Source organism: Mytilus galloprovincialis, chromosome 7 (genome assembly GCF_965363235.1).
Source record: "Mytilus galloprovincialis chromosome 7, xbMytGall1.hap1.1, whole genome shotgun sequence".
NCBI lineage: Eukaryota > Metazoa > Mollusca > Bivalvia > Mytilida > Mytilidae > Mytilus > Mytilus galloprovincialis.
In genome coordinates this window covers 29,413,491-29,430,432 of record NC_134844.1, presented here as the reverse complement: position 1 = coordinate 29,430,432, position 16,942 = coordinate 29,413,491, and the positions used below count along the sequence as shown (strand labels likewise).

Sequence of the window (16,942 nt, the reverse complement as noted above, 5' to 3'; positions counted from 1 at the left end):
AAGTTAAAGTCGCCATCAAAGAAGATACATGTTTAAGTTTGTATGCGCCTTACCGGAATTAAAACATAGAGTTGAAACGTTATAATATCATTATTTTGTTCAACGCTAGTTGTTTATATTTTACATAATTGCAAGTTTAATTTGCCACACATAGATTTACTCTTTTTGATTAATTCCAGTGGCAAATATGTCATGCAAAATTAGAAGGAATATGAACATGGCAATTAATTAGTTTTGTACAGGCAGACGTATTTGTATTGGTTTTATATGGACATGCTAGGTGTAATTGTGTCGTTTTGAAATTCTAAAAAAAGACACGTTAAGCACTTTTTAGCGCCTATGCAGATATTGCAATTCAGTCACGTAATTTTGACACGTTTAGGGAAATTTGACACGTTTGGGGAATGAACACGTTTGTTTCTAAATGTTACAAATATATGAAAGGGCATCTTTTTTGTTCTTTTCAAAATATATGGAAAGGATCTGGTACTCAATGGTTCAAAGCTGCACACCCTACGTCAAACGAGTCGAAGTGACCCCCGTACCCTCAAAACGTATTATTGACTGATGAAATCAACACATTCTCTTTGCTTATTAACCTGCATGGGAAAATAACATGAAAAAGCACTGCACTGATCGAAAAATTACACTAAAATTTAATTTTAAATTATAATTAATCCATTTATTTCATCTTCGCGGCAGATATATCTATTGCACTAACAATAGAATAACTCCCTTCAACCTGAACGAACACTGATTTGTTTGATCCTATTTTAACTTCTCTCCAACCACTTGATTCGTTTTCCTTAAATTGCTTGTCAAATTTGCTGAAGGACGTGAAATATATTTCAATTTCTTCATTCTCTTTAACATATCTATTCATATCGAACAGTTTTGTTTCGTTAACAGGTATCCTAATTTTACGCGTTGGAACAGAACCGGATATTTGAATCTCTTCTGGTACAGTTTTATTCTTTTCACTCAAAAATGGGAAAGAAATTGTAATTGCATTTATGAAAAATGACTCCGGTGAAAAGAATGAAATCTTTTGTGAGTAGTCGGTTCTTTGATAATTGTATTGTTTTTGATACTTGTTCGTGTATGTATCAACAAAGATCGTCGACTTAGACGTCTGTAGAAACCGTGTTGCCTTTATGGTGTCATCTATGTTTTCCACTTTCCTCTTTTTGAGAATGTCCTCTGCTTTAACGAAAAGCGAAAGCCGGTTCCTCGAACTTTTATCAAATCCACAAAGATCTGCAAGACGCTTTTTAGACATAGTGAAATACTTGTATAAACTTAATTCCTCTTCCTCACTCAATATCATGGACTTGACAACAATATCGGAATATTTTTTAAGAGATAATAACGGTATGCGTAAAGTGTCAATCACTGGACCCAACGCTTGTCTCATTGTTTGTCCATTTGTTTCTATCATGTCCTGCTTGCATTTATTCCTTGCCCATTTTATTGCAGCAGTTATTATTTCCTCCTCAAAAGCACAGATGTCCTCTCTTGAAAGAAGCGAGTGCAAATCATCGTTACTGAGTTTGAGAAAACCTTCTGTTTTTAAAACATCGTCAGCGCTGTCCACTATGAAATCGAGAGTTTTTTCTGTCAAGCTGGATAGCCCCAAATGTCTTCCCCAACTATATATTGAACAAGAGTTGTCAATATTTGTCTCTCGATATAGATAGTTTTGACATTTGCTTAGGAGACCTTCAAATTCGTATTTGTGTGCAGCTTTTAGAAGATCAATAGAGTTTTCTTCAGTTATAATAATATCATCTGTATACACATCCCTACAAAACATATATAGAAAAGCATTCTCAATCAATTTGTTTCTATTTCTAACAGAAGAAATTCAAATTATCAATAAGTTTATGTGGATAGTCTGTAGATCTAAGGGTTCTTACTATGCGGTATCTTTTAGTTTAGCAGTGGTGGTCAAGTTGATTTGCATTCGGGGTCATCGAGCACATCTTTTTTTAACTAGACACCTTAATGATGATTGTTGCCAAGTTTGGTTGAATTTGGCTATGCAGTTTCAGAGTAGAAGAAATATATATCACAAATTACCACGGATGTGTTCACACTGTCGTGACTACATACACAACTGTCCTCTTTTCCTCAATTGTGATAGCAAAGAATGACACACTTAACCACATTTGTTATTACCATGAAAAACAAGACAGTCGCCGGATCACCTGAGATCACACTCCACTCCAGGTTTTGAAGAGTTTACGAAATTGTTTGTCTTTTCGTCGTCTTTCATGTTTTGCCATGGTATTGTCAGGTTCTCTAGACTTTTGAGATTTGAATGTCCCCTTGATATCATTGGCCACTTTTTTGTATTATAGTTTAAATACATAATGTTCTTGATAAACAGTGAATAACTAGTATATGAAAATATAACAGCCGATTCTTCAATATGATCAGTGGCGTCTGAGTTCAAACCTGTTTTAACGAATTTGGTGTGGTCAATATCTAAAATTAATAGTCTGCGTTGTTTTTGGGGCTGATGTTTGTCTTTTCGCCTTTTCCCTTAAAGTCATGTGGATTTTGCCCTTCTTGTAATTGTGTGGTTTGTTTTTACTTATTCTTGTGCAAACAACCATATCATTAACTTAGCTGTATTTGGCAAAACTTTTAGGAATTTTGGTTCTCAATGCTCTTGAACTTCGTACTTTATATGGCATTTTTAACTTTTTTGGATTCGAGCGTCACTGATGAGTCTTTTGTAGACGAAACGCGCGTCTGGCGTATATACTAAATTTAGTCCTGGTATCTGTAATGAGTTTATATTATATAAACAGTAACGTTAGTACTATTATATCAATAAGAATAGTGAATCTTGGTTATTAGGAATTTTAACCCGTAACTAAACAGGTCTGATCAGAGAGGCACATCGATGCTTCGATAGATGATCAAATGTAAACATGTTCTTACCGCAGCATTGTCCTAAAACAATAATATTCTATGTCTGTTATATCAACTGCATCAACTTTTTCTGCCATCGGTCCATAAAACATAGCTTTGAATACATTGCTCCTAATGGACAATAGTATTTTATGTCCAGGTAAGCTCCTTCCGTCGACTCCTCGTCCAAATGTAAACTGTATATCTGCCAATTCGTCAGTTGCCCAAATTCTAGAAAGCCGAGTGCTCATAGTATCTATGGGCCTATCAGAACATATAACGAATCTATCCATTTTCTTTTTAAATTAACATAAGGTCCAAAATAGTTGACAATTGTTTCAAGTTGATATGATAAAGCTTATATGTTTTTGTTATCTCTTAGTAACTATCGATCACAATTTTCAATCACTAACTGCATTTAAAAACAGTAAATATCCAGTATGGATGTGAAAGAACGGATAGGAAAGTTATATTTACAAAATAAATTTTCTGATGTAATATTTGTGTTTCCGGAGAATGATTATTTGGAACTTCATGGACATATAGTTATTATTGCCACTGCAAGCAATTTCCTAGAAAATTTGCTGAAAGGACCGTTTGAAAATAATGAACTGCGCGTTGAAAAAACGAATTGCTCACCGGGCATTTTTAAGCTACTTTTGAGGTATTTATTTATCTATCTATTCAAAATATATCCAAATGTTTTTATAACTGTACAAACAAGAACGTGTCCTTAGTACACGGATGCCCCACTCGCACTAACATTTTCTAAGTTTAGTGGCCCAATTGGGGTCAAGACTCGAATTTGGCATTGACGTGATGCCAGAGAAATTTAAAAACTCTTTGTTTCAAAACTAAACCGCGATTTGGCGGGCATCTTCTCGAGTAGGGACAAAAGATACAAAAGAGACAGTCAAACTCATAGACAACACCATGGCTAAAAAAGAATAAGACAAACAGACAAATAATGGTACAAAAGACACAACATAGAAAACTAAAGACTAATTAGCAACACGAGCCCCACAAAAAACTGGGGGTATGTGAATATGTCTAGATGTTTGATAGGATGGTATGGTCTGTTCATATTGATAATTATTTCTGAACATTTTTCTTTCAAATATTCCAGTCATATTACAGTTTCAATAAATTTTCAGAAAAGAAACATTTTGTCAACCTTGTCTTTTGGTTGTTGGTGAATGGATTTCCCAATGGCAATCATATATCCACCTCCAATTTATTCATACCAGAAAACTTATTTTCTCATGGATCTATAAATATTGAATTGTTTACCGTCTTGCAACTGATACAGTTAGCATGGTGTATGATTAAAAGGAAGAGTTGTAAAGAACAGATCTATTTGAAGACTTTTTTTTATTGTTTTTGAACGTTTATACTATCTGTATAGTAATAGTCTGTTCACGCATCAGGATGAAATGATAAAAAAAAAACAATTTAAAATAACCTCATTATATGTGTCTGTCGATTTGTTTTTTTTTTGTTATTTTAATTGGTGGTTAGTAAAACTTTGAGAATTGCTTAATTGGTTTGTGAAGCTTTTAGTTAACTTTAAAATATTTATTCTCTTTCTACTTTTTGTTATATTTTTATTAAATCTATTATTTATTGAAATGTTTATTGCAAATGTATTTTATAGTCATTGGTCCAAATGACTTTTTTTAACACACATGATTTAATCCAAAACACACCAATGAATCTTTCCAAATCGATTTGGAGAGGCTATGGATTTAAACGCTTAAAAATTGTAAGGAGTGTACTAGTATATTTTTGTATCGTCAGTTTCGCTATTGTTGATAGAATGAACAACACAGTCATCTCACGGTATCGCGCATACCAGTATGCTTGAGGTCCTTTGTTCAATTCACGATCCGTACTACGAAAAAGTAGGATTATCATCTTGCTTCGCTACGCTATTTGTGACATAAAAGTTTAAGCTAAGTAATGCCATCGCTGTTTCGGTCAAAGCTGTTTGATGTTGTGCTTCCTCTTCGCTGTCCACTCAGCGTTAACTAGTAAGAGCAAATACTTTTGTCGTTTGCTTGTGCATGTGTTGGGGGTACAATGTATTTGCTAGTATATATGTAGGACTCTAAAGTACGATGGTACTCTAAAGTGCGATGGTCACGCTAAAGTACGATGGTCTACGCTAAAAGTGCGATGGTGTCAGACGCTAAAGTGCGATGGTTGTTTGTTTTTTAAGTGCGATCAGAAATCACGCTAAAGTGCGATGGTATGACACGCTAAAGTCCGATGGTGTAACGGGAATGGGGTTCAGGCAATGGTTTTCGTTTGTTGCTGAGTTCCTATTACATTTTCGTTTATTGTTTTGATTATGTGTCAACCGTAGTCTTTATCTTTTGAATTGTTTTACACTGGTCATTGTATAACCCTATATAGCTTGTAGCGGCATGGACCAATGCTTTACGTTGACGGCCGTATGATTATTAGCCGCATACATGAACGGCATTTGGGATTTAATGGATAGTTTATTCTACATCTTCTTATGTTTATTTAAAGTACGATAGTTGTTCAAAAGGTGTAATGGTTACACTGAAGTATTGTTAGTACATCTGGAATGTAGTGGAAGTCGTTTTTTAATATAATAATATGTTATAAGACAATGTCCCGTGTTAAAGGTCATAATTAAAGTTGCATATTTCAATGACATTAGGTCGAAGATAGATAGTTGTCGTATTGGCAATCATATAGTAAGTATGATGATACTAATCATCTGTTTGTTAGGTTGCTGTCTAATTGACATATGCTAGTATTTATTATTTAACAGAAATAACAAACCGTATAGTATTTTTTTGTATTGAATAATTCAATTAATAAGTAAATGTTTTGATTAAAGTTATTTCTACAATTTCACAAATTAAGTTAACCTATTCCAGCAACGACCAAAAGTTCCAGATTGGGATCATTTGTTTTTCTTTTCTTTTCTTTCTTTTCTCGTGTAATAAAAATCCTTAATCTGGACAAACATTCTCGTCATAATGCTGTCGAACGTTTATAACCTCGATGTATTTGCAGAAAAACGCACTTTAGCGTATCAAACCATCGTACTTTAGCGTAGGCCATCGCACTTTAGCGTGACCATCGCATTTTAGCGTCCCCATCGCACTTTAGAGTCCTACATATGATTAAACTGTATTCAAATGCTTTTGTTTTACCACTCACACATTGTTTTGTTAATCTCAAAATTGAGTCATTAAGTTAGATTTTTTAATTCTATATTTTACATATTCAAATCAATTATTTTTGGCAGGTTTATATATCTTGACAACATACAATGGAAAGAAGAATCGTTGGTTTCTCGAATGGACATTTTTCAGTGTGCCGAAAAATATGGGGTTGCACAGTTAGCAGACCAATGTACACGTGAAATACAAGACTACATTGAAGTTTTTAGGTACTCGAAACAAATTCACTTAGAGTATGTGTACAACACAACTTTGTCTATAATAGCTACTGAATTTGAAACAGTAGTTAAAAACAAGAATTTTATGTCACTAACTGCAGAAGAATTGACAATTTTTCTTCAGAAAGCTGATTCTATTTTAATTGATGAACTTACGCTCTTCAAAACTCTAGATAAATGGGCTAGTGCCCAATGTCTATTAAAAGACAAAAACACAACAGGAGAAGAAAAAAGACATGAACTTGGACCATTGTTATTCCAAGTTAGAATTCCTTTAATTACACTCCAAACATTTTCTGATGAAATAGTAGGCACAGGAATATTGACAAATATTGACAAATCATGAACAGTTATCATTGTTTAAGTATTACAGTGGCGTAAATAAGTCTGCAACCAGTGTGTGTGGATTTTGTTTTAAAACCAAGACGGAAAAAGGCCGAAGAAGATCAATATTGGAAAAGTCCAAAAAAACGCAGTAACAAAGCAAATTGGTAGATATATCTGAGCATCCTATATATTAACTAACTTGAAACAAAGTCTGTATTCTATCATAGTATAAGTGCATGAAACTGTTTTATGATTTTCATGCCCCATTTATGGGCATTATGTTTTCTGGTCTGTGAGTCCGTTCATTCGTTTGTTCGTTCGTTCGTCCGTTCGTCCGTCTGTCCCGCTTCAGGTTAAAGTTTTTGGTCGAGGTAGTTTTTGATTAAGTTGAAGTCCAATCAACTTGAAACTTAGTACATGTGTTCCCTATGATATGATCTTTCTAGTTTTAATGCCAAATTATAGATTTTCCCCCAGTTTCACGGTCCACTGAACGTAGAAAATGATAGTGCGGATGGGGCATTCGTGTACTGGAGACACATTCTTGTTCTAGCTGTTTCTGTTGGGCTAAAAAGTCCTTGTTTGTTGGAGTAACTGTATTTTACGTGTTAACATACATGATATATTTATTCACTTGTAAAACTTACTTAAAGTCACGTTTATTCCGTTAGTTTTTACATGTAGATGCCTTTTAAATAAGAGTTTCATCTGATCAACAAAAACATATGTAATCGGGTCTCGTCATACATACCAAGTAAAACTAATCAAAACCTCTTACTCTGCCGATGATAAAAGTAATCGAGGTTTCTGTAATGTGTGTATACATTTAACCTGGTTAGACAATAACGTTATCAACTGTTTTTAATTGATAATATTTAACATACCTGTTTGACTCAAAAGTAAAATCATAAAAATACTGAACTCGAAGGAAAATTCAAAACGGAAAGTCACTAATCGAATGACAAAATCAAAAGCTCAGGCACATCAAACGAATGGACAACTGTCATATTATGGACTTGGTACAGACATCTTCTTTGAGTAGAAAATGGTGAATTAAACCTGGTTTTATAGCAAGCTAAACCTATTACATGTATGACAGTCGCCTAAAATTCCAGCCAGAAGAGATACATACTCATTAGTTTAGATTGTACAGGTTGTACAGACATATATATTCTAAAAAGCAAATAAATTCTTGGCAATATTCGAATTCAATACAGTATGTCCTAGTTTAAAGATAAGATGAAAAAGATGTCGTTTGATAACGCAGCATCAGAAGGGACGGAATGAAGTGCTACTAGTGAATTAGAATAAGGTAAAAGTATAATAATCCAAGAGCTTAGTACACTGAGTCATACAGAATACAGTAAAAGCAATGCAAGTAAACTTATCGAATTCTTGTTGAGGAAACAGCATGCATTTCTCATATATTTAGGTGCTACCTGTACTGGGAGTTTATACATACATATAGAAGTAAAGTCAAAATTCTTTTTTATGTTTATAAAATACACAACAGATTATCAAATCAATTAATATTATTATGACCTACTTAGCAAAAAATGCAAGTAAAAGTCTTTATTTCATCATTGAGGTATTTCAGCAGTAGTATATGTTAATAATTATAGGCAGTAGTTTCCGTTTCTTCTTGCACCAGAGATTAGTTCCTAGGTATACACATATTTACACCTTCGATTTTGCACATTTAAAGACCAACCAGTTTTTCTGACAATTCCCATAACTTCTTGGCAGCCCCTTCATCTAAAGCTGGTTTGGAAGGACCCTTTTCGGCACAGTCACTGAAACAATGAAACCAGTTCACACTAATAATTATGTTACAAAATGTATTCACCAAAAAAGTCATGTTCAAAAGTATTACTAGTATGCTTTTGGTTAATGAGTTCAAGACGACATATCTAGACTATATTTATCATTTGTATTGACTGTTAAAGTAGATTGTTTATTTTCATTGTTCAATTAAAAGAATGTAACAGTTCAAATTTTTATATGAATGAATGAAAGAATAAATAATTCATTAAAGTGCAACCTAAATTGCCATTATATAATACATTATGTTATGAACATTGTTACTTTCAGCCAGCCTTATAGGCTTACGAAGCACTGTCATTTGAAAACACTATTTTACATGTATAGCTACATTTGATTTGATGTACAATATTTAGTTTTACAGTTTTTACGTTGTGTAGTTTTGTTAAAGTAAAAATGTTTATATAACATCTTGTCTTATCCTTAACCAGTCTATGATAAAGTTTGCCACCGTTTTCGGGTTGCTCGTTAACAGTTCTTTTCGTGCTTCTTCTATATACATGTATTTTACGAGGCAGTTTGGAACATTCTGTTCAGTTTTTAAATGAGGTAATTGGTTTGGATAGATTTGTAGTTACCTCAACTGATTAAAATGATTGCATATGTTTTAACATGTGATCTATATCTGTTGTAGTCTTCAACTATTTGTTGGTACAAGTGTGCTGTCGTCTTTCTTAAAACCACCAAAATAAAACTAAATGCAACATACATTCATTTATTTACCGAACATACTATTTTTCATCAAATAGTGATAAAAATCACTTCGAAAAAATGAAAGTCTACATTCGACTTGATTGATAGATTGTTGCTTGCTTGATGTCCAGTGGAGGTTAAGCCATACATATTCAGAAAAAAAAATTCTTACAATTTTAAAATACAATAAGTACAAATTTATGGAATTTGCTGGAAACTTATAATGGTATACAATAGTGGGACATTTGTTTCGGTTTTGGTGTTTCTTAATACGAATTTTGACTATATAAAACTGTTCAATCTGATCATTAGAAAATTACATTTTATCAAAAGAATGTTTGATATTTCATTTTCTAATAGAGCACTAGCTGTCTCAATTAAAAGTTTATCTTTTACCTGTAATATTTTCCTGTTTCCTTATCCAATGATTCATCAACTGCACAGTATATATTAGTTAGAGCTCCTTCATATGGAGTTTTGGTAAAGAGAGAATATATGAAATAAATGGGTTCTCTAATAAGCCTCTGTTTACTTCTCCAGTGCCTTCCTAACTCTGTGTCAATAGCACCCGGATGTAGAGAATATGTTGTTACTCCTGTACCTACAGTTATAACGACATGATTGTGTTAGCCATCTTTAATGGTAATGTATCAATGACTTTTTGTTAAATACATGTCTACCTATCAACATTCTTACAGACCTATACCAGATTTGGTCAATTAGTGTTGATATAGATACCTATATTTGTTTGTCATTTCGTCGTTCCTGTTTTACCGTGGTTTTGTAGGTTTGTCATTATTTATAAATATTTATTGTCCGATTCTTCCACCTCTTTTGTGCTCTTTAATTCATTGTTTCTTTAAATTTCTGTATCTATAAATGGTTATTTAAAGCAAGGTATTATTTAATTCATGTGAGTATTGAAGCAGTGTTTACTAAGCTGATGATTTTTTCGGGGACAATCAGTTACCAGCAGCGGTTTTTGAACACGATAAGAGCTGTACGACCACAAGGACCTATAAAACGTAGCTTAATCGATCTAAAAGATCAGTTTTCACTGAAGGAGTTGGAAACTTAGTTTCTTAAAATTACTTATTTCATGAACAGAAAATTTAAGAAAGGTATCTTATTAATTGTGTTAGAACTGAAGTACTCACTCTGTGACTAAGTCCACTGTTATGTTATAATATATATATTTTAGAGCTGTTTTTCAAAAATAATTAAATGTATCATAGCATGACTTAATTTTATTAATTCTTCAAACAATGTCACATAGTTTAGTTGTTTTAAAATTAGATTTGAAATTTAAATCAACATCTTCATGCATCTCGCGAACTACTCGTATCAAAATGAGAATTACAGTTCATATCTCGCTAGAACAGATTTGGATAAATTGCGTAGTACTACATGTTAACTTAATAAAAATATCAATTACAAATAAGAAATGATTTCTTAGTAAGTAAATGTAAAACCAAACTACGATTCATGTTTTTTTATTAAATCGTGTGAGGTTGATTAAAAATACTGATGAGGTTTGATTGTCAAAGAGACAACTTTCAAACAGATAACCTGTATGTACGCAACTATATATATATGTTATCGTACAGCCTGCAACAATGGGCAAAACCCAAACCGTATAGAAACCTATAAAACACCTCAACATGATTAAATTTGACACAATTTAAACCAGAAAACCAATGATCCAATCACAAGTCTGTTTCGCTAAACTTCTTACCTGATAATCGAGATGCCAATTCTTTGGTAAATAGTATATTACATAGTTTGCTCTGTGTATAAGCTTCTTCCGCATTGTAATACTTTTCCCTCTTTGCAATGTCATCAAAATTCAGTTGACCAGCTACATAAATGTATAATACATAAAATGAAATAAACAAAACATATATCTAACTAACTATAAGATCTTTATATGGCTATTACATGTATTTATATATAAGAAGAAGTGGTATATTAGTTAATGGGATAACTCTACATCCAAGTCACAATTTGTAAAAAGTAAACCATTATAGGCCAAAGTATGGCTTTTAAGCCGGACCCATGGCGGATACCGAACAGAAAGCTATAAAAGGCCCAAAAACTTACTATAATTGTAAAACCATTCAAATAGGAAAACATACTTGTACTCAGATAAAATGAATATCAAGAATATTTCAATTCAACTTAACAATACATACCTAAAGATTTGTTAAGGATGACACAATAATAATTCTTACTAATGATATGATATGTGCTAAGGATAAAGCATAAACAATATACATACTAAGATATTTTCTAAGGATGACACGTAAAAACAAAACCACTGAAAATGATAATCGTTTTTTTAAGCAATATGTGTGCTATTGATCAAACATGAACAATACATATACCGAGATATTTGCAATGGATGACACTAAACAAACATAATTATACTATGGTAAGTATGACACAATAATAAAACCCTACCAAGCTACTTCCAAAGTATGACACATAAATTCTTAATCCCTTCTTATTTATAAATTAATTATATGTGCACATTAACAATACACAGTGCCAATACAGTTTCTAAGAATGACATGGTCTAAATATCTATTATGGTATTTGCTAAGGGTTGCACATTTATAATACAAACAAAGAGATTCAGCAACTGAAGGAGGACCCGTTAACAATATACTGACTCAAGACATGTGCTAAGGATGACACTTAATAATACTGACTAAAGACATGTGTGAAGGATGACACTTAATAATACTGACTCAAGACATGTGTGAAGGATTACACTTAATAATACTGACTCAAGACATGTGTGAAGGATTACACTTAATAATACTGACTCAAGACATGTGTGAAGGATTACACTTAATAATACTGACTTAAGACATGTGTGAAGGATGACACATTAACAATACTCACTAAAGAAATGTGCTAAGAATGAGATATTAACAATACTCACTAAAGACATGTGCTAAGGATGAGATATTAACAATACTCACTAAAGACATGTGCTAAAGATGAGATATTAACAATACTCACTAAAGACATGTGCTAAGAATGAGATATTAACAATACTCACTAAAGACATGTGCTAAGAATGAAATATTAACAATACTCACTAAAGACATGTGCTAAGGATGAGATATTAACAATACTCACTAAAGACTTGTGCTAAGAATGAGATGTTAACAATACTCACTAAAGACATGTGCTAAGAATGAGATATTAACAATACTCACTAAAGACATGTGCTAAGAATGAGATATTAACAATACTCACTAAAGACATGTGCTAAGGATGAGATATTAACAATACTCACTAAAGACATGTGCTAAGGATGACACGTTAACAATACGACTTGGTGCTGCTTTCTTTATCAGATCTAACAGTAGGTTGGTCAAAAGGAAATAGCCAATGTGATTGACTCCGAACTGCATTTCAAGTCCATCTTCTGTCTTCATGTAAGGACAAGCCATAACTCCTGCATACAGTTAGAATCGTTTGAGGATAAAGTAATGGGTCCATTGGTGGTTCGATGTTTTTATTCTGCCATGTCTGTGTTACGACTAGACATGCACTTTGACAACTGAATAATTTTTCAACTACAATAGTAATCCATTATTTCACAACAATTATCTTCATATGAGTTGAATTGCATTTATGTGTAAAACATTAGTGTCAGATTTACCAATTTTGTTTTTGTTACTTGAAAAAGCTTTGAAGGCCGTACGGTAACCTATAGTTGTTAATTTCTGTGTCATTTTGGTCTCTTGTGGAGAGCTGTCTCATTGGCAATCATACCACATCTTCTTTTTTATATATATTTAAACATCCACTTTTTTTGTTATGAACGTATCAGATGAAGGTTACATAAAAAGTTTTGGATTCAAAGATTTTGGCCTCGAGCATTACTGAAGAAACATTGATTGTCAAAATGCGCCTCTGATTCAGCAAAACTGGTACCGTGTATGTTATAACACAATTTAAAGGCAAACCGATTTACAGTTGATTCAGAAAAAAAACTAAACTCAATCTTACCAGCATTATTTATTAGTATGTCCAATCGTTTCTCTGTTTTGTGGATTTCCTCAGCGAATTTTCTGACGGATTTCAATGAAGCCAGATCTAACTGTACCACCGAAACATTTGTGCTGCCACTGAAACGTTTAATGTCATCAACTGCGTTGTTTCCTCTAGTCATGTCACGACATGCAATTATAACTTTGGCTCCTAAAAGTATACAATTTCAACGTGAGCACGTACATGTACATATTTATACTTAGCGACCACAACTTTTGTTTGCAATATCTCTGCTTATTAAATTTACACATGGTGTGGAAATTACATGGAAGAATGGACATGGAAATGATAATTCAATAAAGAAAAAAGACATTTTTGAAAATTTCGATATTGCATCATGATTATGTCTTCTTGTTATAGAGCGCTCTATCCCTTAAAGACGGCAAACCCAATGTAATCATTCCGTTTCTTTTGTTATAACACATATCAGCAAGTGTTGTTACTTTTTAAATATTAAGCATTAATTATTGTAAACAACTAGTTTTATGTATTTGCAATGTCATCGAAATTATCGCAGGGTGTGTTAACATATTAGATATAAACAAATGGGGAACGTGTCCATGGAATACTTAGGAGATAACTGTATTGTATTTTAAGCTTCGACGGCATCAATTGGGGATTTGATGGTCGCAAATTAAGTTTACTGGCGACGCGTTAGCGGAGACAGTAAACGGGTATTTGCGACCATCAAATCCCAAATTGATGCCGTCGGAGCTTAAAATACAATATTGTTATCTCCATTCTAATGAAACTGACAGAAAACAACGTTAAAACATGTATTTAAAATCTGTCATATGCTGTCTGCGCTTGCGCGTACGTCCCATAGCATCAATTGTCAATTGATGCCATGTAAGAAAGTGACGTTATCCAATCAAAATGAACGTTACAAACGTTGTTGCATTAGAATTATGATTCCCCTGCTTGCATTTAACGTTATTACGGGGCATAACTCAAGAAAGGTAAAATTGACGCTTCCAAACTTCGTTCTATTTCTGAATTTGTGATTATAAGAATTGTGTGTTAGTTTCATAACATTTGGTTGAGGTAAACTTTAAAAGTTGAAGAACGAGAACGAAGAATTCAGCCTTTTTTCCATCTAGGAAAACTTTATTTGTGTTTTGTCATAACATTTGGTTTAAACCAGCTGATTTAAAAGTTAGAGAACAAAAAACAATTCGGGACGAACGGCTGTACGGACGTACAGAAGGACAATGGTATTACTTAATGCCCCCTCCTCTACGAAGCTGATGCGTTATTAAACTTGTCGTAACTGTGATGACAGTTTTTTTCATTTATTTTTTTTTTATTTGTGTGGTGCGTCTTAACTGTGATGACAAAAAATTAAAACGTATATGAAAATTTCGGCTTAAAAAGCATACTTGTTTCTGTATCTTTTAGAATGAATCACAGTAATGATCTGTCTAAATTCCATTTAAATTATTAATTTAGTAAGAGTACCACTATCTGGATGATGTGTTTGCTTTAAAAATAATAAAAAAAATTCCTATAAACATAATGCGGAAATTTAACTAATGAAACTAACTATAAATACACTTAAAATTAATATGCACGTATGTACATTTAGCAATAATATCCTTTTCTAGATTTGAATATTTTAGTTTCGAACAGGAAGCTTTATAAACAAATTTGAAAAACGTATGACAGCAGAGATAGTGTTTTGTTGCTTAACTAGAGGCTCCAATGAGCTTGTATCGCTCACCTGATATTTTTATTTACATTTGAAGCATACATTAATGCAACTGTTATACTGTTCCTTTAGTTTCAGAGAATTAAGCTAAAAACTGCATGTTCTATCTTAAGCCATCTCGGGCATCTTGGTTGGTAGGCGGGGTCATCAGACACATTTTTTTAACTAGATACCCTAGTGATCGAAATGATTGTGGCCTTGTTTGGTTAAATTTGTTCCCGTAGTTTCACAGAAGATTTTTACAACTTGGATTTTTGTAAAAGTTAACGTCGCCGGACGCCAAGTGATGAGAAAAGCTGACTTGGCCCTTTGGGTCAGGTGAGCTATTAATATTTTATAACTTTTTGGCAGTGGTATTCGTAGATTTATCTCATAGAAAAGAATAACATTTTTTTTTTTGATATCTTGAATTAATAAAACAGCAGTATGACTAAAATTGCGTAATAAATGTATTCCTCATTATACCTCGTTTTACCAGATCTATTGCTGTTTCTTTACCAATCCCTGTATTTCCACCAGTAATTATTACTGTTTTACCATCAATTCGCCTTTTCCCATAATATGTGGGTCCTTTCACATATCGTCTTAGTCCTCATAACACAACACCTAAAATGAAATGCGGAAAATCTAAGATGGATGCAGTTCACTCAGTCACAGGTACTTGTCTCAGAATCCACCCTATATATACCTTGATATATTTAGGTATTTTAAATATATAAAGGTATATATTAGGTGGAAAAAATTCTGAAACAAGTGCCTGTGAGTTCAGTTTACAAGCAATATTACCAATATCTTGTATATTAGTGAAAGTTTACGTTAAAATAAATATCACCCAACTTATAACATCATTCAATTACGTCAAAATTGTTCCCACAGTGGCAGATCCAGCATTTAGAAAGAAAAAGATTGAAGATGCGCACTATAAATATCGTTAAAAGTAAATCATATTGGTTTAAGCATCTTATTCTATGGTCTACATTTCAATCTATATGAATAGTTTATGACGGACCGAAAATTGGTTCCATATTTCTCGTTATGTAATTATTTTCCTATGAAATCGGTCAATATTGTAGCAACCTAAACAATCCACGGGACACTTTACTCAAAAGCATGTTCAAGGGCGATAAAAGACAACAGTCCTCTAACTTATCTGTGCGAAGAGCGAGGCGAAGAGACCTTGGTAGATTCCCTTTATATTTTTCTATAATCGTACATGGCCGGATAATTAAAACAAGACAGTGAAGTGTTTCTCGTCAATGCTTTCTTGCGTGTAGAAATATTAGCTACATGTATATAGTCTTTAGCATTGTCCATGTTGTCAATCGTCCTGAACATACACAAATGATACATGAAATATTTGCCATTGGGCGTTAAGCAACCAGCAATCTATCAATTTAACATTGTCGGCAAGGTTAACTTATAGATTGGTATTCTTAATACTTAAGTTTACAAAAAAATACAATGTATTACATTAGTACACTTAAAAAATCAATGAGCACACTATCATGACTATGTTAAATAATACTTATTGAACTTTGACACATAACAATTCAACTTCCTATGTACAATAATTTATTAACAAATTGCATGAACTCACCAACACTTACTGCAACACTGAGTCCTATTTTGTGGTCAAGAACAAAGTTTTGCACAACTTCTGTGTATTCCATTGCTGCACACAATATTACACCATCATACATTTTATTATGTTACTGTGCAAAGGGGAATAACTACGGTTTGCAAACAAGTAAAAAATATACTTGTTTTCTCACTGTCTATCTCTCTTCTTGTCCATTGAATGAACATATTCACTAATTGATGAACTGTCAAGTGTGTAATCATGTATTCCTAGTATCCTTAATTGGTTCATTATTTTAAAAAGGGGGATACAATGAATAAGCTGACTTAAGCCTGAATGCGTTCTACCGAATATATATTAACCAGTTCGTTCTACTTAGGTTACTTAA

At 32.9% G+C, this 16,942-nt stretch overlaps 1 protein-coding gene and 2 long non-coding RNA genes across 3 annotated transcripts; 1 reads left to right on the top strand and 2 right to left on the bottom strand.

The window, feature by feature from the left end:
• Window positions 1-396: 396 nt before the first annotated feature.
• On the bottom strand, window positions 397-3,259 carry LOC143081619 (uncharacterized). The gene is made up of 2 exons (XR_012979992.1): window positions 2,950-3,259; window positions 397-1,802 (listed from the first exon to the last, which is right to left on the bottom strand). It is a non-coding gene; the product is annotated as an uncharacterized LOC143081619 (long non-coding RNA).
• Window positions 3,260-3,358: 99 nt separating this feature from the next.
• LOC143082727 (uncharacterized) lies at window positions 3,359-6,931 on the top strand. The gene is made up of 2 exons (XR_012980459.1): window positions 3,359-3,583; window positions 6,206-6,931. It is a non-coding gene; the product is annotated as an uncharacterized LOC143082727 (long non-coding RNA).
• Window positions 6,932-8,167: 1,236 nt separating this feature from the next.
• On the bottom strand, window positions 8,168-16,731 carry LOC143082726 (retinol dehydrogenase 14-like). The gene is made up of 7 exons (XM_076258557.1): window positions 16,573-16,731; window positions 15,441-15,581; window positions 13,226-13,417; window positions 12,507-12,668; window positions 10,935-11,057; window positions 9,596-9,800; window positions 8,168-8,478 (listed from the first exon to the last, which is right to left on the bottom strand). Exons 3-7 carry the CDS (start codon window positions 13,386-13,388, stop codon window positions 8,385-8,387), a joined length of 747 nt encoding a protein of 248 aa, XP_076114672.1. The 5' UTR covers window positions 13,389-13,417; window positions 15,441-15,581; window positions 16,573-16,731; the 3' UTR covers window positions 8,168-8,384.
• Between the last annotated feature and the right edge of the window lie 211 nt (window positions 16,732-16,942).

Excerpts from the sequence above, each read along its gene's own strand:
- LOC143082726 (XM_076258557.1), bottom strand. The coding sequence starts at position 13,388 with ATGACTAGAGGAAACAACGCAGTTGATGACATTAAACGTTTCAGTGGC. Across the intron at positions 12,669-13,225 it reads CATACTAATAAATAATGCTG|GAGTTATGGCTTGTCCTTAC; the intron begins GTAAGATTGAGT and ends AACTGTATGCAG. Across the intron at positions 9,801-10,934 it reads ATTGGCATCTCGATTATCAG|GTACAGGAGTAACAACATAT; the intron begins GTAAGAAGTTTA and ends TTATAACTGTAG.